The 24,411-nt window shown below is 42.9% G+C and overlaps 1 protein-coding gene across 1 annotated transcript in view; it reads right to left on the bottom strand.

Annotated features, from left to right (window-relative positions):
• TEC (tec protein tyrosine kinase) overlaps nt 1–17,102 on the bottom strand; it is a 46,421-nt gene extending 29,319 nt beyond the window's left edge. The window contains exons 1-2 of the mRNA XM_082281451.1: nt 17,042–17,102; nt 1,784–1,965 (exon numbers count right to left, since the gene is read on the bottom strand). Of these exons, the coding sequence (XP_082137577.1) occupies nt 1,784–1,921 (138 nt within the window). The 5' untranslated portion in view covers nt 1,922–1,965; nt 17,042–17,102. The remainder of the gene's footprint in view (nt 1–1,783; nt 1,966–17,041) is intronic.
• Nucleotides 17,103–24,411: the final 7,309 nt, after the last annotated feature.

The raw sequence follows: 24,411 nt of genomic DNA, 5'->3' as shown, positions 1-24,411 counted from the left end.
AGAAGTTACTGCATCCTCAGCTGAGGGCACTATGGGCAGCCCTGCTCAATCTCACTGCAAATAAAACTGATAGTTTAAACCCCCTCTCAGAGAGATCCACAAGTCAGTCTACTGGAAAAGCATTTTAGCCAGAGGACATTAACCTGCAGGGCAAAGGGAAAGCTGGAAGGGGAAAACTGAAGAGGTGAAGCTGGAAGTGGTAACTTCTTAAAGGGTGACAACTAGACCTGCAAAACCTGTTGTCACATTTCTATTTGATCTGAACACAGACTGACATGGGATAAGCATGCAAGATGTATTTCAGAGGGCCTCTTAGCCTCCACCTCTTTATTCTCTGGAAGGATGCCAGAGTCACCAAAATAGGAGTGACGGATACACTCTGCCATCCAGGAGGACATAAAATGCCTGAAAAGAGTCTGCAAAGAGGACATAGCCAGGCTACTTCCAGCAGCGTCCAGTGACAGGGCCAGAGGCACTCAGCACAATCTGAAACACAGGAGGCTCCATCTGAGCATCAGGAAACAATGCTAGTCTTTTTTACTGAGGGTGACTGTGCACTAGCACAGGTTGACCAGAAAGGTTGTGAAGACTCCATCTGTGAAGATACTCAACAGCCAGCTGGACAGAGATACTCAATAGCCAGCTGGTTCTGGGCAACCAGCTCTGTGTGGCCCTGCTTGAGCAAGGGGCTTGGAGCAGATGGCCTCCAGAAGCCCTCTCCAACCTCAGTCTGTGATCTTGTTCTTAATCCCTGTGTCCGAGCTACTTTCAGAGAACAGACTGCTGTGACCATCTTGTAGCATGGTAAGTGAACTCAATTCTGGTGCAACCATACGGTCTGGCAGAGAAACATGCTTAGCAAGCCTTAGCTCTCCTATACCCTCTTATTTTATCAGAGGTAAGACAGCCAACACAAGAGGTTACAGGGTTCCCTCCATTAAGCTTTATTTGTTAAATGGCTTCCCAAGGTGTACAATGTGTTTCATGAACTACTGCAGTCACTTTAATCCTCCTCAGCATTGTGACAAACATGGAAAGTAGCCTCATTTAAGTGGAAAATCTCATCCCCAGCACTGAGGATATGTCAGGATGCTCTGGGGGCAGGTGACCTTGATGAAACTGAGTCGGGAGCTTATTTGAAAAAATGTTGGTCTGAGGATTTGCATAGTTTACACTAATGACTTCTTGAGGAACTTAATTTACAAAGAAAGTGGTAACCAGGATGAGTTGCTTGTATGGTCAAAGATAAACTGCTTCCAGCTTCATTTCAATCACCAGGTTGCATGATCCACTCTAATGGATCTCATCTCTGCTGAACTTGGTCTGCAATGCACTGCTCCTATCACATGTTCTTTCTCCTGTTCAAATCCAGTTAATTGCCAGGTGCAAATGTAATGGCCTTCACAGTATACACAGTCACAAGAAACTGCAATTGTAACTTTTTCTACCTTTTCCCCACTTCACGATAGCAGTGATCTTTCATCTCTCTGGAGAGAGAAAGAGATCAGCTTTGATGACCACTGTTTTATGTCATATCTGCCATCCTGGCTATGCACTACTGCTCTGATTGAGAACCCATTCACATTGACTACCAGGTAAGTTATCTACACCTCTGTCAACCTGCACTATAAATAAGAGAAACACCATCTCACGTTCATTGCCACCAATGGCCATTTCCCTGATCAGCTCTTGACAGTACGATATACAGTGGGGAAAAAAGCCAGTATCGTACAAAAGCAAAAAGGAACAAAGGCAATCTGTAGTATAACTCTGTGTCTCCTACCTCCGCTCGACCTTCATAGTATGTTAGCATAGACTTTGTAAGTACAAAAAGCCTCTCTTTGTAGTTTAAGGGAGAAGTCCTCTTCTTCTGCTGTGATCTTTTAATCAAAGTCTCTTGTAGGATAGTAGTCGTATTCATTTCAGCCACTTGTCAGCTCTCTTCTAGCCATTGAACATCAGTTCCTGTGAAGATGAGGAATAAAACATTATCAGATCTTTGGAGGATCACAGAATTGGAGATTTCTGTAACAAAAAGAGCTTCTACTTATAAATGAAACTGCCTGAATATACAGAAAGCTGCAGCTCACCCTAAGCATCTGGAAGTTTACAAAAGTTAATTATTACACTAAAAAGTTCAGGCTTTGCTCAGCTGAGGGCTGCACTGGCACATTCCCAGGAAGCCAAAAGCTGTACGTGACTGGGATGAAACAAGGTACATTGCAGCCTGTGTCACAGAGAATATGGGTGAGAAGTCTGAAATGTGCTCCAGGCAAACAGCAGCGCACAACTGCTCTTCACCACAAACCTGTATAGAAGTTTCTAACCTGTACAGAACGTTTAATTGCTAAGGTCTGTACATGCATGCATGTCATTTGCAAAAGAGTTCTATATACAAAATGAAGATCATAGAATCATAGAATATCCTGCATGGAAGAGACCTACAAGGATCACTGAAGTCAAACTCCTGGCCCAGAACAGGACAGCCTCAAGCATCACACCATTTGTCTGAGAGCATTGTCCAAATGCTCCTTGAACTGTCAGGCTTGGTGCTGTGACCACTTCCCTGAGAACCTGTTCCAGTGCCCAATCATCCTCTAAGTGAAGAACCTTTTCCTAATATCCAACCTAAACCTCTCCTAACACAACTTCAGGCCAGTCCTGTCACTCGTCACCACAGAGAAGAGATCAGTGTCTGCCCCTCCTCTTCCCCTCATAAGGATGTTGTAACTGCAGTGAGGTCTCCCCTCAATCTCCTCCAGGCTGAACAGAACAAGTGACCTCAGGCATTCTTCATATGGATTCCCCTCTAGACCCTTCATCATCCTTGCTGCCCTCCTTTGGATGCTCCCCAATAGCTTAATGTCTTTCTTACATTGTGGCACCCAAAACTGCACACAATATTCAAGGTGAGGCTGCCCCAGTGCAGAGCAGAGCGGGACAATCCCCTCCCTTGCCCGGCTGGCGATGCTGTGCCTGATGCACCACAGGACATGGTTGGCCCTCCGGGCTGCCAGGGCACTGCTGATTCATATTCAACCTGGCATCAACCAGGACCCCCAGGTCTCTTTCCACAGTGCTGCTTTCCAGCTTCACATTCCCTGGTCTGTACACACAACCAGAGTTGCCCCGGGCCAGGTGCAGAATCCAGCACTTGCCCTTGTTAAAATTCACAAGGTTGGTGATTAACCATCTCCCTAATTTGTTAAGGTCTCTTTGCAGGGCCTCTTTCTGCCCTGGAGGAAGTCAACAGCTCTTCCCAATTTAGTATTGTCGGCAAACTTATTTAGTATTCTTCCAATCCTTCATCCAAGTTTTTTATGAGGATGTTGAAGAGCACTGGGCCTAAAATGAAGCCCTGGAGAACTCCACTAGAGACCAGTCATCGGACTGATGTAACCTCATTCACTACAACCCTTTATACCTAAGATGGATCAGTAAAAGTAATTTTGCAGATTTACCCTAATTTTACTAATGAAAATTTTCATACACAAATGGTTGTTTAGAAGAGGTCAGTTTGAGAACAAAGAACTCAAGCTTATTTTTCAGGAACTGCCAAGCATATGCCTTCCAACTTCTGTTTAGAAAGACTTCATACTGACCATCAAAATCAAGCAATTTAATTCAGATGGTTTTGGTCACTCAGTAATGTCAAGCTGCTTTAAGCTCTACACCATGACTGGTACCTGTAGGACACATTTAGGAGTACATAAAAACCAATACACCCACAGCTACTCTGTTTGCAAATCTGGCTCCAGTGTCCCACCAGAGCCAGAGTCAGGCAATCCCTCTGTTCTCTGCAATGATGCCAGCTTAAACACAGCTGACCTCCTCCCTCATCAGCTCACCACTGTCCTGTCTTGTGCAGGTGTTCCTCCTACCAGGCTGGGAAGCAGGTTAGGGAAGGGATCCAACCAGACATTTCATCATGCAGCACAGGCAGCTGCCTGCACAGACTCATTAAATGAAGCAGCACGGAGGCAGGAATGAAAGGTGTGGGAGAGGCTGTGGAGAAGCTGTTCCAGAAATCTTTTTCCCCACTCCCTTCCCCTTTACTCACTTTCTGCCAGCCCTGCCCATGGCACCACCTGAGCCCTGCCTGAAGCTGGGCTCCAAAGCCAGGGGAAGTTGCAGGTGCAGACCTGGCGAGCAACTCAGGCTAGAGCAGCACGGCTGGAAGCTGAAGCCATGGCTTGAAGAAGGAACAGCAGCATCTGCTGAAGCACCAGTGACCATGAACAATCTCTCAACTGCATGGAGGGGGCAGGGGATAACCCAAAGCCCTAGAGCAGAACAAAAAAATAATTCATTTTTCACAGGGCTTACTTTATGCACCTATTTACTACTTAAGAGTATTTCAGAATTCACTGGGGAAATGGCATGCATATTTTTCTCTGCAGGCAACATAACTTCAGCATGGACAAAACAGTACCTTTCACAGAATTGTGCAGAGAATCTTGAAAAACCACAAACCTCCTCACAACATTGCCTTAGACTACTTCATTTTAATAAAATCAAATGTAAACAAACTTAGTTTAGTGTGTCTCATTTTGTGAGTAATTAATTGCTGTCACAATACATGAAATGACACCCTCTGCCTTCCAGTCTAGTCTTGATACTACCTTTCACTCCTTGGTTTGATTAGCTGAACTCTCATATCCCAGACTGCTGCTATCTCAACAGCTGGAAGTAGTTGTTAATTGCTTTACAATACCCTTTTCTTTTCCAGGAATACCCTCCTCAAATGTTAAAAAAAATATTCAGTGGTTTACATGGAACTACAAAATGAGACCAGGCTAGGATGCGTAAGTAAAAGATGATAATTGGACTGAAAATGGTGATTATTATGAATAATCTCTTCTTGTTATTTCTCTTCTTCTGATATGCATACACACATACATTTTATTGGTCATCTGTTATATTGCATTCTGGGAAGAAGGCAGATCTTTTTTAATCAGTAATTGTCTTGGATATGTTATTTAACTACAAAAGCTGCCCAATTCTGATTTATTGCCCTGCTAAAAATAAATTGGCAATCTTAAAGGTAATTGCAGAAGGAAGAATACTACCATAAACTGAAAATACAAACATTGCTCAAAAAACTAAAAGTCAGTATTAACTTTCAGACCAGCTTAATGCACAAAAAACTTTAAGGGCTCCCATCACAGGCTCTCCCACTCAGAACAATTCTACTGTTCTCAATTATAAAAATTCTCTGCTTGTACTTAAGAAAAACATAATTATTATCCATCTTATAAACTGTGAACTCAGAGATCCCTGGAGTGCTGCATTAGAGAGGGCAAGAAGGATTCAAAGTTAACTATGATTTCAAATCTCAATACTGATAATGCTAATATATTTCATCTCTCTACCAGGTTACATTAACATGACACATGAACCAAAAATATTCTTTTGACAAAATCGGGGTTAAAAAATAAAATCATCAGTAATGTAACTGGCCAGTGTCTGCACCTGGTTGCTACACTGAATTATCTCTGCTATGAAGATTTCAGCAGATTAGAACCAGTTTCCCTGGTCACAAGATCAGCCTTTGAATCTGCATTTGGTCACAGAAACCTGTTTTATTTGGGGTTATTTCCAAGTCAGTGGCTCTAGACACGTTTCTGTTTTGATAAATAAGGCGCAGGATAACTGAACCCTCGCCTATATTTGGAAAGTTATTTTTCAAAATTGCAATACTTCATTAAGAAGCCCCTGTAACAGCCATGCTTACCTCTTACCAAACCCGTATATTGCTACTTTTCTTCAGTACAGTTTTAGACATTTTCTGCACATTTTCCCTCCGCCCACTTCCCCCCAAATACTCCATTGTTCCCAGACCATCCCTCAGAACATGAAGCTGTTTGCATGACACACTGTTATCGTGTTATAAACAGCTGTGGGAGTTTTGGGCTGACACCCAATATAAACCATTCACAATATGACTCCTGCCAAGGAATTGCTCTATTCCCTGCCAACCTTAGTTACATGATAACAAGTAAGATCTAATTTTCAAAGATGCTGAAGACTCAGAATTATGGCAGAAATCAGAAAGAGCTAAAGATTCTCAGCTTTTCTCAGGGTGGGAAAACATTCGCAACTTTAAGTATCAAAACATCTGCATCAGCTTGTGTTTCCCTTCTTCACATTGTACAAGTATTAACCTGTATAGTCATGAAGTCACCATACACCTTCCCCAAAAGAAATGAAAACAACTTTTCAGATAAGCCTTCTAAGTCAATATTGGTCCACATGCACAAAGTATGTTTTCACTTAGAGCTTCTTACGCATGCCACCTTTCCCAGTTTTCACTGGGGAAAACTGAGCCACTAAGTGATGTGGTAAGCTGAGGTGTTGCAACACTACCCACATATCTTCTGGTTCCCACTCCCAGCTCCCAGATTGTGTTTGTTTATTGAAACAATTAGTCACCATAAGAAGCTGGCTGGACTGTAAGCACCTTTAACATTGAGAAAGTAGAATAAATGTATGAAATTCCCAGTGCAAGCTCGAGGGAGTAGAAAAGAGAAAGTGCATCCAGTCTGATCAGGGCTTCTCTGACCCAAATGTAACAAGCAACTGTCACTTTTTAAGACACAAATCTTTGTATCATACATAGCCATGGAGGGGCTCACAAGAAAAAACCACATTCTGAAAAACACACTTATCACAGCAACACAAAAGGAACATTAGGAGGAAATATTTGTGACTGCAAATAAAAATAAAACCAAGATGGAACTGTTTTCTGAGTTTCAACACCTCCTTAATGATGGTAACATGTCCCTAGGAATTTGTGTCCTTCAGTGCAAAGTCTTAATGCTAAACTGATGGGCATTCAAGACAGACAATCCCTCTAACAAATCAGCATCCTCAGCTTTCTGACTTTGATTGCATGCATCGTGCACAACTGCTCTTTTTCAGGTTTGGGACACATCAATCCAAAACCATGTCAACTCCAGATCTGGATATTTAACATTGAAAATGTACCTCCTAGGGCGGTGGATTAAAAAAAAATAAATTATAGAACATACACTACTTCAATTTTTGAGAGTATCAATCAAAACATTGATTTTAAAAACCCAAGTGTATCTTGTAATCCTTCCTCAAATCTGTAAGTTTCAGATTATTCTTCCTCCTTCATTTTAATTTATTCAGAGCAGTTTGCTGATCAAGTTCATATGGTGTCCCTGCAAATGTCTGCAGAGGGGTAAGTGAACAGGCAGCACAATGCTCCTCTGGGTAGAGAGCAGAAAACAGTGCAGAAGGAACAAGAAAGGGAGAACTCCTTACCCTGGTTTTTTTCTGCTGGAGCTTCTGTTGTTTTATCATGAAACTACGACCTCAGTTACATGTGAACAGTTATTTACATAAGTATCCAGCACAGGCTTATTTGAATAATTACTACTCAGTGTAAGCAAGGGTTGCAAAATATACTCTTGTACTGCCTTTTTGCCCCACATCAAGGTTGCAAATTCAAACTCCAAAAAATAAAATACAACTTCTTTTAAACCCTGTTCAAAAGGTAAATTTCACAGAAATGCAAATACAAAAGAAATACACTGTAGCAAAAATCTGTCATAATTTAAAAATTCAAATTCAGGAAAAAATACTGTGATGATATACAAAATGTATCATATCCAGAAAAAGGAGAAGTAAAAAAATATTTAGAAATATTTAGATTTACATTTTTCCTCCTTTTTTTTTTTTTTTAAACAGCAGACTCTCAGAAACCACTTCTATCGTATGCAAGTTTGGATTTTTTTTAACTGTGAGAAATGTAACTTGGGGGGACTATGTTCTAATAGATTTCAAAATTATAGCCAAAAGTTTGCAAAACCTTAGTTTGTCTTTGAAAATCAGCCAAATAATAACTGGCTAATTTTATATATAATCAAACACTGAGAAAATAACTATAATACTTGCCCATATGAAATTTAGGGTTAAAAGTAAACAGGCTAAGGGGTAACTGTGACAACTCTGACTGGAGATTCTGAGACCATGTGATGTTGCAAAATATCCTTTATTCAGCTGAAAGGTACTCATGTACACACACAGAAGGAGCATTTTATCACAGTCAGAATCAGTTTTCCGAAATTTCTTGGAAACAGGCTCACTACATTTTACAAAATACAGAATTTGTTTCCTTTTAGCATTCTAACTTAGGTAGTTGGGGTAAGCAAAGTAAACAATGATGAGAAGTGATGGTTCGTTCCTCTTACACAGGGTTAAGTTGGCATCGAGGTGGTTCATCACACCAAACTGGAGCATCAGCTCATCAATGCTTGCAAAAGAGAAGTGGAGCCCAAGTGCACAGAACAGCTCAGGAAAAATGGTAAGAGCACCAGAAGAGTTTCTTTTCCCCTTACAACAACTTAGGAGAATGGCAGGTACACATCTTCAAATCATTTATAAACTCAGCTATTGCTCCTTATTGGGACTTTCCGCAAGCAGTACGGTCCCATTACTAAGTTATCCTTTCACAGCTTTATAGGACACTTTCTTCACAACTAAATTATTTAGGAAAGAAAACTCTGCTTTATGAAAAAAAAATTACATTATTACTATCCATGATGTAGAAAATATGTTGACATGGGCATTTTTTCCTTGAAATTATTTAGTACTAAGTTTGAGTAAGCAACGCTATGGGATATCATACAAAGGATGGACTGATCAATTTTCACTATCCTCAACAACTTCTTGTATTTTTATTCATTCCTCTAGAGCTGAGTACTTGTAGCTTTGCTTATTTCTCCCACACAAAAACTTTGCAATATTTATAAACTTGCACTGACTATTTTGCCTTCAGTTTATTCAGATCAAAAACCTCTATCATTTGTAATGTTCTTTGCTGCAAGACAATAAAGCTGAAAATTAGTTTGGGACACGGGAAAGGAAGGCACAAAAAAACCCCCTGAAACATCAGTATTTTACATTAACCCTTAAAAGGGAGACAGCAGATTTACCCAGGTCCAGATTTCGTAGCTCAGGTCTATTTTTATTCTAAATGTATAAAGCAGAGTGAAAATGGCAAACAATTTTCTCGTGACATCCAGCAGTTGTTGCCCTCTATGGTGTCGTCACCAGGACTTCAGGATGCTCCGAGGAGTTTGTAGCTGGCAGAGCAGAGTCTATATGCTTCACTTCTACATAGACCAAGGCTACTCCACCAGTACCCCAGTGGCTGTGGCACTGGATGGACATTTAGTAAAGCAGAGTCCTGCCTCAGCCTTTTTTCCAAAAATCCCCCACCAGTAAGAAGGGAAGAGAAACAGTAACACCCACTGACTAAAGAAACAGGCAAAGATGAGATTGGCAAAGGAAATGAGTGATGCTTGGGCAAAAGATTTTCCTGCTTCTCCCGGAAGCTGAAGATTTAGAGGGCTGGAAAAATAAAAGCTCTATTAAATCAGAGGTTGAAACCTAACTCTGTTAAGGAATCCTACAGCTCACTATCAAGTAGAAGGACAATTGCTATTGTACACAAAACTGAAAATCTGAGAAAAACAATCAAATCCAAAGAAAAATATAAAAAGAAAAGAGGTCAACAGTGCCTGAGGGTACTTCTTTTTAACTACCGTAAAGCGGTCAACTTACTTCACTTTCTTCACAATTTGAACTTGTTTTCTCAAATGTTATAAAATCTCAGGTAAGCATGTGATATATTATACCAAAAATAAGCTCAATTTATTTCAGTATTCAAGACACTCTTTTGACATGGTCTACTAAAATACATATGAATTATAACTGCCTTTATGCAGAGGGAATGACTAATACTTCCTCAGTTATTTCTCTTTCCAAACACTCCAAGACCTTTTTTCCCTAAACAACTGCTTGTTCTCCACCTACTAAAGAACTACTTGTTCTCCACCTGCTAGACTGTGTGGAAGCTACACAGTAAGGAATACTTCAATAAACAAGAACTTCTGCTGAAGACAAAGCTGTGAAATTGACTCAGATGATGAACTACTGGCCCCATCTCACATGGGTAAATATAAATGATATATTTACCCTCAAAATCTTTATTTTGAGGTAGTATTATAAGGTCACTTGATAAATGTTGCTTTTTCACACCTACTGAGCAACTGACTAGTCCCAACAGACAGAGCTCAGTAGGTGTGAAAAAGCAACATATATCTCTATCTAAATAATATATCTAAAGTTACAGGTCAGAACTCCCTTCCATGCATGAGGAAAAGCCCAAAGCAGCGAGTGGGGAACAGAAAATATCCAAGTTCCCATTTGTCAAGTTTTCCCCTGTGTTGTTTTCACCAGGATACATCCCCTCTGCTACAAAACAAGCACAAGAGATTGAACACAAAATGAACAACCATTTACATTTCAGCTGAGGTGCTGTACTACTGTTCCCATGCATGGCAAAGTACTGGTGTTGGCAAGGTCAGTGTTCTTATCTCGTGATTCCAGACTTTCTTACCCTGCTATGTTGGATAGGTGTGCTTATTTTGGCTGGGGTAGAGTTAACTTTCTTCACAGTGGCTAATATGGGGCTGTGTTTTGAAACCGTGTTGATCACAGTGTTGATAGTATAGCGATGGTTTTGTTATTGCTGACCTGTGTTTGCACAGAGCCAGGGCCTTTCCTGCTTTTTGTACTGCCACGCTGGCAAGGAGGCTGGGGATGCATAGGAAATTAGGAGGAGACACAGCTGGGACAGGTGACCCCAGCTGACCAAAGGGATATTCCAGACCATGTGACATCATGCTCTGTATATAAAGTGGGGGGAAGAAGGAGGAAGGGGAGACGTTTGGAGTTAAGGTGCTTGTCTTCCCAAGAAACTGTTTTGTATGATGTAGACCTGCTTTCCTGGGGATGGCTGAACACCTGTCCACCCACAGAAGCAGTGAAAGAAATCCTTGCTTTTACCTGCATTTCAGCCACTTACTAATAGAGTCTCCACACACATGACTAAAAAGCCAGGCTGTGACCTTGAAGAATTTCTTCTTCACATACAGTGCATCCTAAGCAGCAAAGAATACCAAAGGACTTGAGCTTCACTCATGTTAATATATACATATTAATTCAGGGAAAATTTCCCACTGAATCTGAAAATAAACACAATTGAGGCAATGCTGTGGTCTCATGTTTTCCCTTTCCTCTGGCTAATGCAATGTAGTGAGCATCTCTAGCAAAGCAGCTTGTTATCTCTGCTGTCCTTGATGTCAGATCTCAGATGTTGAGGCGTTTCAACTGTTGTGAGCTAAAACAGGGAATGAGAACACTTGTCAGGTGTCACAAGACATTTATGGTCTTAAGGAACACCATTCAGCTTAAACTCTTTCAGACATCAGCCAATGCAGCTATTAACGCTTGATGGTACCTTACTCCACTCTGCTTACCTATGGTGAGACACAAGGATATTAGATAATCAGTCAAACATCATCAGAACTTGGGCTGCCATGATCCAGTCCCATTGAGGTCAAAATTACAAGTAGTAAAGTTAAGGCACTGCAAAGGTAAGATAAGACAGTTCTTTATGGGTAGGTCTCAGGTTTTCATGGGGAGTGCCTGCATCACACTGACTTTCAGAGTTAGTTTCAGTTTAAGAGATCCAGAAAAGTAACTAAACCAAATAGAGGGAGTTTTGCTGCTTGCCTATGACTTTTATTTTTTTCATCGAAAAGCTGTAATCCCCTTCATGGTTGGAGAGAGTGCCTTGGTGGGAAGAGAAAGCTGTTGTGGTGGCAAAGAGGCTGTCTGCAGCCCTTGACACAGAACGATGGCCCTCCTCTCACACTCCACAGCCTTTCACCTTGTCATTCTCCCAAACACCCTGCTGATAAAACAGACCCTCACAGTTCATCTGACACACTGGAGCTGTAAATTGTCTCCTTCCAACAACCAAACCTGCTATATTCAAGGATCACTGAGGATGATCACTGACACCAGCCTGCAGCTTTGAGGAGATGCTCCTCATGGTTGACCATGACAAAGCCAACTGAAAGAGTCCAGCCAGCCATGGTCTGAATGAAACAGCTGCCTGAAGGGAAAGCAAAACCACATGTGGCTACACAACTAAACCTGTAACAGATTATTTGTAAGCAAGCTGAACTCAAGTTACACTGGCAGTTTTGAACCAGTCACCCTTAATACTGGAGTGTTAGATCTCTTTATGTTAAAAAATACTATTTTAAGCATCTTTTCTGGATACAGATTAGGTAGAAATTTTAATTTCAAAAGATCCCAAAGTATACTTAAGATTACCAGTTTAGAGGATCACTCATGGGACAGAAAAAGGCCCATTCAGCTCAACTCACTTTGCACGTTAAGACCACATCCCTTGAACTGGGTCACACAACCCAAGGTGGGAGAGTCCCCACTCTTTTCCTCCTCCCCCCATGGCACTGGGAATTGATGTGGTTTGCAACTTCAGCTGGAAAGACATGCTCATAATAGGGGAGGCAAGGCAGGGAAAACACACACAATTATTCTTTCTGCCAGGATATAGAGCTTGCCCTGTGATATAGGACATCCTGTAATTCACAGGACAAGTAGCAACCTTGAATATATTAATGTATGTATTATCTCACCTACCCTGTAAGCTAGCACAGCAAATCTGACAAGATTTGTGCACAGGACTGTCTGGGACAGATTTACAATGTTCAGCTAAAATGAAAGGGTAGATATCACCTGGGTCTGATGGTGAGTTTTGTGGCTATCCTGTGGAGGGGAAAAAAACAAAACAAAACAAAACAACCAAGAAAGCCTGTTTTTGTTTCATAAACATAAATGGTCAGGAGTTTGTCGCAATCTAGTGTACAGTGCACACTCACTGGAAGGGCAGGGTCCCAGTGTCCTGCCCAGACTCTCTTTCATAAGGAAGAATCCTGCTTCCTTTACTATCCAAAGCCATGTTTTTCTGCCCCACATTCAAGTGAAAACAAGGCCTAGATCTTACAAGTTAACAGATCACAGCTTGTAATAGGCATAAGGCTGAATAAAACCCCTCCTCAGAGGAAAATCAGCTGTGACCTGCTTGAGCCTACATGAAGTTATATCCTCTGTGTGGCAAACTGATACCCATTCACATATCTGCTGATAAGAGAAATGGAAATGAGGAAAAGCAGGAGTGCCAAGAAAGCTTTTGCTTAGGTCCCATATACCTCAGCACACTACATTTTTTTTCCCCTTTTTCCTGCATTTGTTTAATGTTGCACAGGATTTTTACCTGAAGAGCTGAAACAGAGTAGCCCAGCTGGCAGCCTGGTGCTTTGCCTCAGAAGAGGAGCTGTGACTGCAAACACGGCCAAACACTTCTCCTTCCCGTCATCAAAAGCTGAGTCTCACAGCTGGCCTCAGGAGATGGGGAACAGCTCTTGTCCATCAGCTGTCAGCCAGGCTCAGACTCTCCCAGAGCAACTCCCCTCTCCACAGCAGGCTCCTGAAAACCACATCTCCTGCCCACAAAGGCAAGACCACACCACGCTAAGCGTGAGCTTTACTGAACTGCCCAGAATACAGGACAGTCATGCAACCAAGAGGTGTCTTTTCAGCAATGTCATTTTCCTCCTAAATGTTTGGGTGTTGTCAAAACCAAAGACAACTTCTAGGTGATGTCATTCTTCCTAAGAAAGGTAAACCCTGCCCATGATGGACAGACCTACTCTCAGGAGACTTCTATAATTCTTCCCAAGATTTCGTGACCCCATATGAACACAGTGGCCACTTCACAGTACTTGCAAGAAATGGCTCTCTTCATCCCACCTCCATGCCCAGGAAGCGCAAAAACCTGCTGCCCTCCCCACAAAGCACCTTCTACAAGGAGACTCATCTTCACACGGGTAAGTAGTTGCCTATCTGTTTTTCAAGGATTTATCTCACATGGTGTTTTCCTTGACTCTGAATCACAGCTGGTGCAGCTGAGCCAGGGCAGGGGATGACTGAGACCTGCCAGTGCTGTAATGGCCACGGGGCAGTGCTCAATCACAAGCCTCTGTTCCCCAGTTCCTCTTCTGCCACACCAGACAAAGAGCATATGTGTCCACGCAAACACTAGTGTCCCTCACTTGCACACCGCTTTCTTTCCTAATGCCCTTTTCTTTAGAAAAACAGACCAGAAACAGCAGAATGCTCCTCTGCCTGAGGGCTGGCAGAGAAAACTGGTGATTTGCTGCTAGAAGTCAACCCCTCCATTAACAAAAATACATTTTTTGAGACCTGATTGACCATTTGTTAAAACACATGTACAGTTTCACAGGTTTCTGGAGAGTTCTGTCCCATTATATCAGTAACACCTTTAATGCCTAGTGCTAGCATGAGGCCCTGGCCAGGAGAATTAGGGTAAATTGGGGTGATCCCTCTGCAGTAAGGAGCAGGATGCAGCCAGTGTAGTGGGTCTTTCCTTGCATTCTGCATAATGGCAAAAGCGGTGGGTACCAGCAGGTCATTTAATTAACTTCATCACTCTAATTTCCACAGTGCAACAACTGACTGACCATTGCTGACATTTTCTAGACAAAGTATTGGTAATTCTGTGCAAATAGATGCATCTATATAATAATAAAAATATATGTAGCACAAATACAAAAATATATGATAGATGTCCTACAGGAACACATATATAATTAGAAATATAATAAAAGTCCACCACCTCAGGCTTTCTTCACCATGCCAACCTGTACTCCGCTCTGAGTACTGTTTTCCATATTTTTTAGGTTTTATAGTGGTATTTCCTTATACTATTTCTGCAGGAGAGTCATTGTAGACTGCTACAACCGATTCTTTGGCATGCACAAACCCGCCTTTTTCAAAGAACAGTTCCAAGTTCAGCAGTGAAAAGGTAATAGGTTACTGAAAAAAAGTCAAACCAAGCTAAAGTAGAAAAACATCTTAGACATCAGGGCCTTTAAACAAAGGCTAAAGCCTATTTTCCATGACCTTTGCATTGACAGCAGGCAGCACAGACTTCTATTGTCCAAGAAACAGAAAATGTTTTGCATATTTGAGGTATAAATATTTGTATGAAACTTACACTATCCTGCACCTGATCTTGTGTATCCAGTTTATAACTTAACACAACACAGAGGGAATTAAATCTACAACAGGTTGCACCTACATTTGGTGGAGGGGAAGACTTTTCTTGATGCTTCCAAGTAATTCTATGAAATTAACCACTTCCCAGTTATTTTAACCTTATTACAGGATATCACATATCATGGCATTTCTGAATACAATATTGTTTCAGGGCAAGATGAAAAAATATGGAGCTAATACTGGTTTATCAACTCTATTATTTTTCTCTCTTTTTATCCACTGTAGGCAGTCAGCATAGTAGATACACTACAATGCCAAATCCACAATGCCTACAACTAAAAATTAAAATGTGATTTAACTTAGGACATAGTTCAAGCTGCCTCACAGTCAATGGTTTTAGAAGATTTCAAAGACTTTAAAAATTCTATATTAACATTTAAAAAACAAAGGTGGTACTTCTATAAATTTTGAATGGCTAATAAAAGTAGGTCTAGCAGTTGATAACTAGAGTTGCCTCAAGACAGAGGTGTAACTGCCAGTATGTTTTTGATTTCTGCACCTATGAGATCATCTTATCAAAACAAAAAAGGTGCCAAACACAATCACACTGCTCTGCTTTCAGTGGTTTCAGCAGACAAACTCACATAGAAATCAACCATTTGGTTCCAAACAATCATAATACTCACTTAGAAATTTAGAGGAACTTAAAAGGCACGCTTTCATTAAGAACTAAAAGCAGAGATAAATGTGATGATTTCATGATAAATGTATTTCACAATAAATGAAACATAATATAAACCCCAGAGAAACATAAAGAATATCAGAGGAGAGTCTGATAGCAAATGGGCTCTTTCCTGCTGTAGTCCCCATACAAACCACAACCATCAAATGGCTTTGAGTAACTCCCTGTCTGAGAGCTACCTCCCAACCTACAAGAGCAGTACCCAGCAAACAAGACCAGGACACCTAAAGGGCCTCCTCTGCACAAGTGACATGATCTGAGCAGCACAGCTGGTGTGTCTGAAAGAAAGCAAAGCTTTCTGATGTCCCAAAATACTCTAAACATTTATAAAACAGCAGTAAGTAATAACCCATCTTCCAGTCTCTGAAGAGTTTTGAGAAATTGAAGAAGACTTCACCTTCTATCAAAGGTGAGACAGTCAGATAATGTATCAGAAACACGTACTCTGAAATGAAAACAAATGCTCCAGAAGCAAGTACTTGCAAGACACCTTTTCCTTGCATTTCTACTACAATCAGTTTTTCCATCTATAGAAGCTACAGTCTCATGTATTTGACTCATAAAACAACCCTAAGTATTTCAGATTAGCATCTGCCATTTCAAGCAGGGAGCTCATGGCCATGCCTGTACTAAAAGCTCCGTTTACAGCTCAAATATTTACCCGTTCCAACTTATAGGGGCGCAGAAAGGAAGCCTGTGGAAAAGCACCACGCAAGTCTCCTCACCTACTGCACAAGCAGCAGGTGTGCTCTATCTCTGCACGAGGCTGTGTGAGAGCATTCACTGCCAAGAAAGGGTAACCCGATGTGGGACAGAAAGCAGGAGGAATTATTAGCATGACTGAACTCACACAGAAGGCAGTTTTTGCCTTGACACGAGGTGAAACAGTCTTAGCAAAGCACAGTGGTTACAGGGATGTAAGACTCAGAGACGAAAGTCATATAAACAAGAAAATACTCAGCAATGTTGGCTTTCAAATGGATTTGGCAGCCTGGGCCACAACCCTTATATTACACAGATGAGAGCAATTTTAAGCAAAGGTTTAAAAGACAGCTTTTGTCATTGCTCCCGCTTACAGCTGCCGTGACACCTGTCCGCCGAGGCAGCAGCCCCTCCGCTCTGGCGGCGCTGCCACGCTCGGACTCGCGAACTGCAGGGGGTCCCCGTGCGGGGCAGCCCCGGACAGTCCCCGCGGCGGGGCGCGGGCCCGGCTGCCTGCGCTGGGGCAGCCCCGGCCGGCCGCGGCCGCAAGGAACCGCCCCGCTCCCAGCGGCACAGCCCCGCTGCTCCGCAGCCCCGGCTCTGCCTTACCTGGGAGTCCCGGCCGCCGTCGCGGAAGGAGCCCTGGCGCCGGCGGCTTGGAGGGAGGCGGAAGGACGGAGGGAGTGAGAGAGGCACCGCACTGCCTCGCTCCGGCCCGCGAAGGCACCTCCTCCACCTCCTCCTTCTCCTCCTCCTCCCGCCGAGCGCGGCTCCCCGCGGAGGAAGCGGCGGGGGCGGCCGCTGCGCGGGGCTGACGCGCTGTCCAGGCGCCCTCCGCGCTCGGGGCGGGTGCGGCACGGCGAGAAGCTGAACTGAGGGGTCCCGCACCCACCAGACCTGCCGGGAGCTGCCTGGAAGCCTGTCCGTGAAGTACAAGCAAAATTACGTAACTTCGGAGCAGGTTGCAAACTCTCCCCCAAAATCCAGGTTCTTGGTCCCAGCTAGCTTTAAATTGTGTGAAAGCTGTGCTTTGGGTACAACATTTCTCGTACATTCTCTCACCAGGGTGAGAATGAATACTCGCAGGGCTCCGGGCTGGGCCGTAGGGTGCCGGTGGGCACAGCAGTCCCCCATCCTGAATGGGCTGTGCACTCCGACGCTGCTCCTCTTTAATGTCCGTCGTGGATCTGCTCATGTCCGAGTGACCCCCGGGTTTACAGAGCCTTCCTTCATAATTAACCGTGTGTAACAGTCACATCCAGCCACCCCAAACCTACAGCCAGAATAACTGGTGGCTTTTTGCACCCCTCAGGTGCCTGCGTTGAACTTCAGAGTTCAGGGTCTGTACTGAGATGGTGCGCAGGCTCTTTTCTTTACCTTCTTTCCTTCTCTTAGCCCAGTCTGACCTATAGAAACTGTCACTGCAAAACCACATTGAAAGAAAAAGATCTTGTTAAGTTCAGTGGAAACACGTCTCTCACATTTCAGTCAGTCTAGAGGAAAGCAAGTAGGGTCTATGCTGTTTGCAAGAGATTTGTTTTGTTGTGATTAGTGGTAATAGCTGTATCAACACAGATGTCTTTCAGTTCAGCTCAGAGGAAATGACTTACAAAGTCTTTGTTTTCACTTGAGGAATTTCCTCCAACTTATTTTGGCACTGTGGCCATGTCTTCCATGTCACACTACTGCTGAGGCCTGGGAGTCACAGGGCAGAATGCCTAGTGTGTGGGGCCTCTCTGTTATAAACACGTGGGCAGTCTGATGCAGCCACTTTATGATGACCAGTATCACCAGCCCATCTCACCACTCTCCCCTCCCTCCATATCCACACATTTGTGGTTGCACACACTCAGGCATCCATGCAGACATCCTTACTCACTGCCACTGATGTGGTCACTTTTGCAAAACAGGCAACTATTGCTTCATTTTTCAAGCAATGGCAGCTACAGCTTCCTTCACCTCCTCTGCTGCTGCTGTGGCACAGGGAAAGGCCAATAAAAATGAACAGTTGCTTAAAGGAGGAACTTGAAATAGCTTTGCTCCATATGGTGCACTTTCTGAGCTCTAGAAAGAAGTGTTGTCTAGCGAAGAACTTGATTATGTGTTATGCTACCCTGTGACTTAACCAGCAGCAGCTGCATTACTCCTGAGGCTTCATTCCAGAGCTGCAGCAGAAGCAAAGGGACAGCACGGCACATCTCTGTGGTTCAAAGCATGTGGCCATTTCCATGCTGAAGTTGTTCTTACAACTACTGATCAGGGGTTAACTACTTTGATGTTGATGGATCAGCTAACAGAGCATTTGTGGTGGACATGTGGATCACAGATCTGCTTGCAAACTTTATGGAATTTGTAGTTCTCAGTTCTAAAAATGCTCTGTCTTCCCTTCTCGTGTTCTTCTACCACAATGGCAGACAAAGGACATCATCAGGATGGTGGGATCAAAGCAACTACAGGATGACACTGCTTCTGAGGATTTTGCTCTACTACGAAGGAAGGAGTAGTGGTGAAGACTTCTTGTGGCAAACTCTCAAGGAGGAAGTCTCCATTTTGGGAGAGACTGAGGCTTATGAAATTTCAGGATCACATGTAGTGTAAAGTACCAAAGAGAGAAAGAGAAATACACAAGCTGGATGGCAACTTTAGTAAAGCATCTTTTCTAGCAGTTTTTCACCTGTTGATGCTTCATCATCTCATGGTTCATACCAGTTCTCTCTTTGAAGCCAGTGTTGTTCTTTTGTGTAGGCTTCTGGGTTCAAAAAGCCACTCTGCAATATTTTTGGCCAGAGAGAGGCATCTCTACCAGTCCCTTGATCAGAGAGAGGCTCTTCCTCTTTTTCCTTTTCATGCCTGTCTAATTCTCTCTATCCCTTCATTTCTCAAAAGGATTCTGTCAATTTTGCTGCCGAGCATTTTCTTTGTTTATTCGCTCACTCACTGTGGGCAGAGATAGTAGACAAGAGTTTTTCTCACTCTTAAGAGGGAACCCTGTGAATGAGAGAAAAATTGCTGTCATTCTTCATTATCTGGTTTCCCTATCGGCAAATGTGTTTTCCTTTCTCTAGAGCTTTGGCCCAGTTTTGAGAGATTTTGGGAGTAGTAATTCCATTGTACCACTGAAAGTAACTAAACAGTCAAGTGTAATAGAGACCTACCATAAAGCACTCTTTCTTGCAGTCAATATTGTTGTTTTGAAGGTGGATGGAGAACCCAGCAAAATATGGCCACAGAGGCAGTATTTGAATATAGCTTGGTTAGGAGAAGAGAAACCAGGTGGCAAAGAGGCCATGGGTCCTCTGGCAGACCAATTTTCAAAGTGGGCTATGGATTGCTGGTGGACACTTTGAGCATTTCTTGGGGAGATTTTGACCAAGGACGTTAAGTGGGTGCATCCTGATATAATATTTCATTACACAATCACAGTGTTTCCTCTGCCTCCTTTTCCACTCGTCTGGTTCCTCATTCTGGAAGGGTAAAGTTTATTAAATGATCAGTTCTTCAGTCTTTTCCTTCAGGTATTTCAAAGAAACCCTTATGCTTTCTTTTTCTCCATATAGTTTTGAAGCTTACTCTGAGGAAGCATTTGATATATTAATGGGACTTTCTGTGGCATCTATCATTACAAATGACTGGAATGGATCATCTCCAGCTTATAAGAGAGATGGTGTAAAAGGGGTATGATAAAGGTCCATGAAATCTGGAATGGAATGGAATGGATGAATTGGAATCTGCTATTCCCTGTCTCTTCTGATTCAAGACTTACAGGCTCTCCATGAAGCCAGTAAGAGCTAAATTGAAGTAAAAAAAACCTGACATGGTTCACCATGCAGCAGCTGGAAGATGTGGGGAATCTTTTGATTTTCAAATGATGTTATAGATGAAGCAGATCAAATGGATTTCAACACAGACACCTTTTGAAACAGAGCCTTGAGGAATATGTGCATGAAGGTGTTAAAAAGGCTTGCTCTGTTCTTGTTTATCCCTGGTCATCCATTCGTGCTCACTATAGAAGGCAAGATGCTGGGCTGGATGGATACCACCTTTCACAAATATAAAAAAATAAATGTAATTTTAGAACAGACCTGTGAGTTATTGCTCCAATACTTACTGCCTGTCCACAAGCCATCACAGTAACTCAACAAGGTCATCCTAGCACTTTCTCTGTCTTGCACAGCCCATGACCTATTTCTCAGTCTTCCACTTTTTCTGTTCCTCCAAAGCCTTTACTGATGCAATAGATTGAAATTTATGAAAAGTAGGGAGCACGATAGAAGCAGCTGGATCTCCCACCAAGGCCCTTACGCAGCTGTGACATTTAGGTGGCACCACGTGTCTTTCAGGGAATAGACATGTCTTATACAGGGACAGATGTATTTGCCAGTGCCGACTACAAAACTCCTAAGTGCTGTGTTTCAGTGAGTATCTGAGTATATCTCCAATATAGCTCTGCTTTGGAATATATTTTTTATTGGCAAGTCCCATCTCCATGATCAATGAAATAATCTGCAAGGATGTATGTCATGTGGCCTACTGTTTGAGGGAACATCTGAATATCTTTTGTTTAATCATTTAATCCCATCATGCTCTGAGGACCCAGTGGTCATGAAGTGATCTGGGCCCACTATCACCAAACATGCCAGACACCTGCATAACAGCCACGTATTTGGGAAATCCTCTTCCTAGCTCTGAGGACAAGCAAACTGCTGTCTGCTACTGAATGTTACTTTTATCTACTTTTACCTACTCTACTCCTTAAGCAATTCAAACAGTTGAACAATTCCTATCCCTCTGCTTCCTCTTTGCAGGCACCATATTTCCTCTACCTCTATAACAACAAATAGCTTTCTGTCCACGGGGCTAGAATACAAAGATGTTCCATGTCCTCTTATTTTAAAGAAAGGGACATTTATTTGGAAAAAAAAATAAAATAAAACAAAACCTTCTTTTCTGAACTCATTATAATTAGATTATTGTAAGAAGAAAAGTTGCTTTCAGCCTCAGGTCTGGCTACCCTTCCACTGACACAAAGAATGGGTTCTCCAGCACATCAGTGGGGTAGATAGCTGTAGTGGTGGGCTACATATTGAATTTGACTGCATGAGACCCCTGTGGGCTCTTTGCTCTGAGAGCAGACTACATATTTAAAATACAGAAGCACCTATTGTAATCAGTACTGATTGTAATACAACCTATTGTAATTGCAAGATGCTAGCAAGCAAATTCTTAGAAAGTTCACTGGCTGGAGGAAGCCCTAAAAGACAGGCTTTTCTTTAATGACCTCTGGGAACAGTATGCTCCAATGGAAGGCTGAAAAAAGAGAGACTGAAGAGGAGAAAACTCTTAAGTCTTACCACCCCCTATTAGTGGGGTAAGAGCAGGGTAATTGGGCTATCATGAGACATGGCATCCTTTCATTGCAATGGCCAGATCAGGTTAAGTATAGGTCTCTCCAAAGCCATGGAAGGCTCCCCTGTCACTATTGCTTCTTTCTTCTAGAATCCTTCTGAATCCTTGCAGATTAGGGTTTCTCTTTGGTACAGTCCATGACAGATAATTCAGAGAAAAAGACAATGTAAACATTGCCCATATTCTGGGACAAATTTTAAGAGATCTGAAAATTTAAGAGAAAAAAAGAGCATTCCTATATCATTAACATGTGTCTGTAGGAGAACAAAAAATAGAAATGTGAACTAGTAGGCCAGTTCAATGGACACTTACCATTCACTATTTAAATATTGTTCATTTTCATAGTCATAGTGAAATAGTCATATTTCATAGTAATTTTTATTTTCATATCATGGTCATTTTCATTTTCGTTTCATAGCCATTTTCATAGTCAAACATGGACAGGATAGTCAAATTGAATAGCAAAAAATACAAACAAAAAAAGAGAAATCATCTCCTTAAGCCATTCTTAGATAGCCTCTGATGGCATAATTTTTAACAGCTTTTACCTCCTTCCTACTTTCAAGCCCACTCTTGCCAGTTCAATGCCAGCCACCCGGTTGCGCTTTGTCGCAGTAAATGTGAGGATGTATCCTGGCTGTACCACGGTTTTGAGGAGACATACATTGTGTCAAGAAGAAAAAAGCATCATATCAACATGGCAACAGACTGGGACATTGGTGCAGGGTACTATCAACTGTGCTATGTCTGGTAAAATGTGTCTGTTACAGACAAATGCCACCCTAGCAAAAGGTACTTGCCTGATGAGGTTATGGAACAGATCATGTTGAATGCAGTACAGGGCAACCAGGGGATCATGTCCAGCCAGCACAGGTATAGGAAGGGCAGGTCCTGCCCAGCCAACCTGATCTCCTTTTATGACCAGGTGACCCACCTGGTGGATGAGAAAGGCTGTGGATGTTTCTGCCTGGACTTCAGCAAAGCCTTTGGTACTGTGTCCCACGGCATCCTCCAGGAAAAGCAGGCAGCTGACAGCTTGGATGGGTGCACTCTTCGCTGAGTCAAAACCTGCATGGACGGCTGTACCCAGAGAGTGAATGGTCTCACATCCAGCTAGTGGCTCATCCCTGGTGTTCCCCAGGGCTCAGTATTGGGCCCAGTCCTGTTCCATATCTGTATGAGTGATCTGGATGAGGGGATCAAGTGCACCTTCAGTGAATTCGTGGATGACACCAGGCTAGGTGGCACGTGATCTGCTGAAGGGCAGAAAGGTTCTGCAGAGGGATCTGGACAGGCTGGAACAATGGGCCAAGACCAGTAGTGTGAGAGGTTCAACAAGGCCAAGTGCTGGGATCAGCACTTGGGTCACAACAACCCCCTGCAGTGCTACAGGCAGGGGAAGAGTGGCTGGAAAGGTGCCCTGTGGAAAAGGACCTGGGGGTGCTGGTCAACAGCGGCTGAACATGAGCCAGCTGTGCCCAGGTGGCCAAGAAGGCCAATGGCATCCTGGCCTGTATCAGCAATAGTGTGGCCAGCAGGACCAGGGCAGTGATTGTCCCCCTGTAATCGGCACTGGTGAGGCTGCACCTCAAATTGTGTGTTCAGTTCGGGCCCCTCACTGCAAGAAGGACATTGAGGTACTGCAACGAGTCCAGAGAAGGGTAACAAAGCTGGTGAAGGGTTCGGAGCACAAGTCCTATGAGGAGTGTCTGAGGGAGCTGGGGGTGTTTAGCCTAGGGAAAAGGAGGCTCAGGGTGGACCTTATTGCTCTTTACAACTACTTGGAAAGAAGCTGTAGACAGGTAGGGATTGGTTTTTTTATCCTAGGCAACAAGTGGCAGGACAAGAGGACATAGCCTCAAGTTATGCCAGAGGAGGTTCAGGCTGGACATTAGGAGGAATTTCGTCACTGAAAGGGTGGTCAGTCATTGGAATGGGCTGTCCAGGTAGGAGGTGGAGTCACCATCCCTGGAGGTGTTCAAGAAACGACTGTATGTGGCACTTGGTGCCATGGTCTAATTGACAAGGTGGTGATTGGTCAAAGATTGGACTTGACGATCTCAGAGGTCTTTTCCAACCTAAATGTTCTGTGATTCTGTGATTTACAAGATATCATAGTCACAACTGGAAGGTACAGTCAAAATACCAAGGAGTTTTGAAAGCACACTGGAATACAGGGAATCTGGGTTTTTACCCAGTGCTTTAGAATATTGTAGCATTTTTCATTATAAACATTGCCCAGCACAACATGGAAGATCTGTGCACAAGCTGTGGTGATAATCTAGATTTATGGAGCAGCACTTATTCATATGTATCACTTGTCCTTTTCGTGATCACCATCTCTGAAAAGTCGCCTCTAGGAACTTAACTTTCTAGACTAGGAAGTTAGTGTTTCCAAGTGGGAGGATGTAGCTGCTACTGCTGGGCAGCTGGGAAGGGGCAGACCATGACCTACCATGGTGATAACCATGGTGATCTAGCTGGATTAATCTTCTTGTGGATGAGGGGTGATTTCCACCATGATGACTTTTTATCCTTTCAGTGTGAGCTGTTGTCAGTTGATGCCAGGTTTT

Source organism: Coloeus monedula (genome assembly GCF_965178545.1).
Source record: "Coloeus monedula genome assembly, chromosome: 5".
Lineage (NCBI taxonomy): Eukaryota > Metazoa > Chordata > Aves > Passeriformes > Corvidae > Coloeus > Coloeus monedula.
The sequence above is the reverse complement of the archived record's forward strand: the minus strand, read 5'-3'. Positions and strand labels throughout refer to the sequence as shown.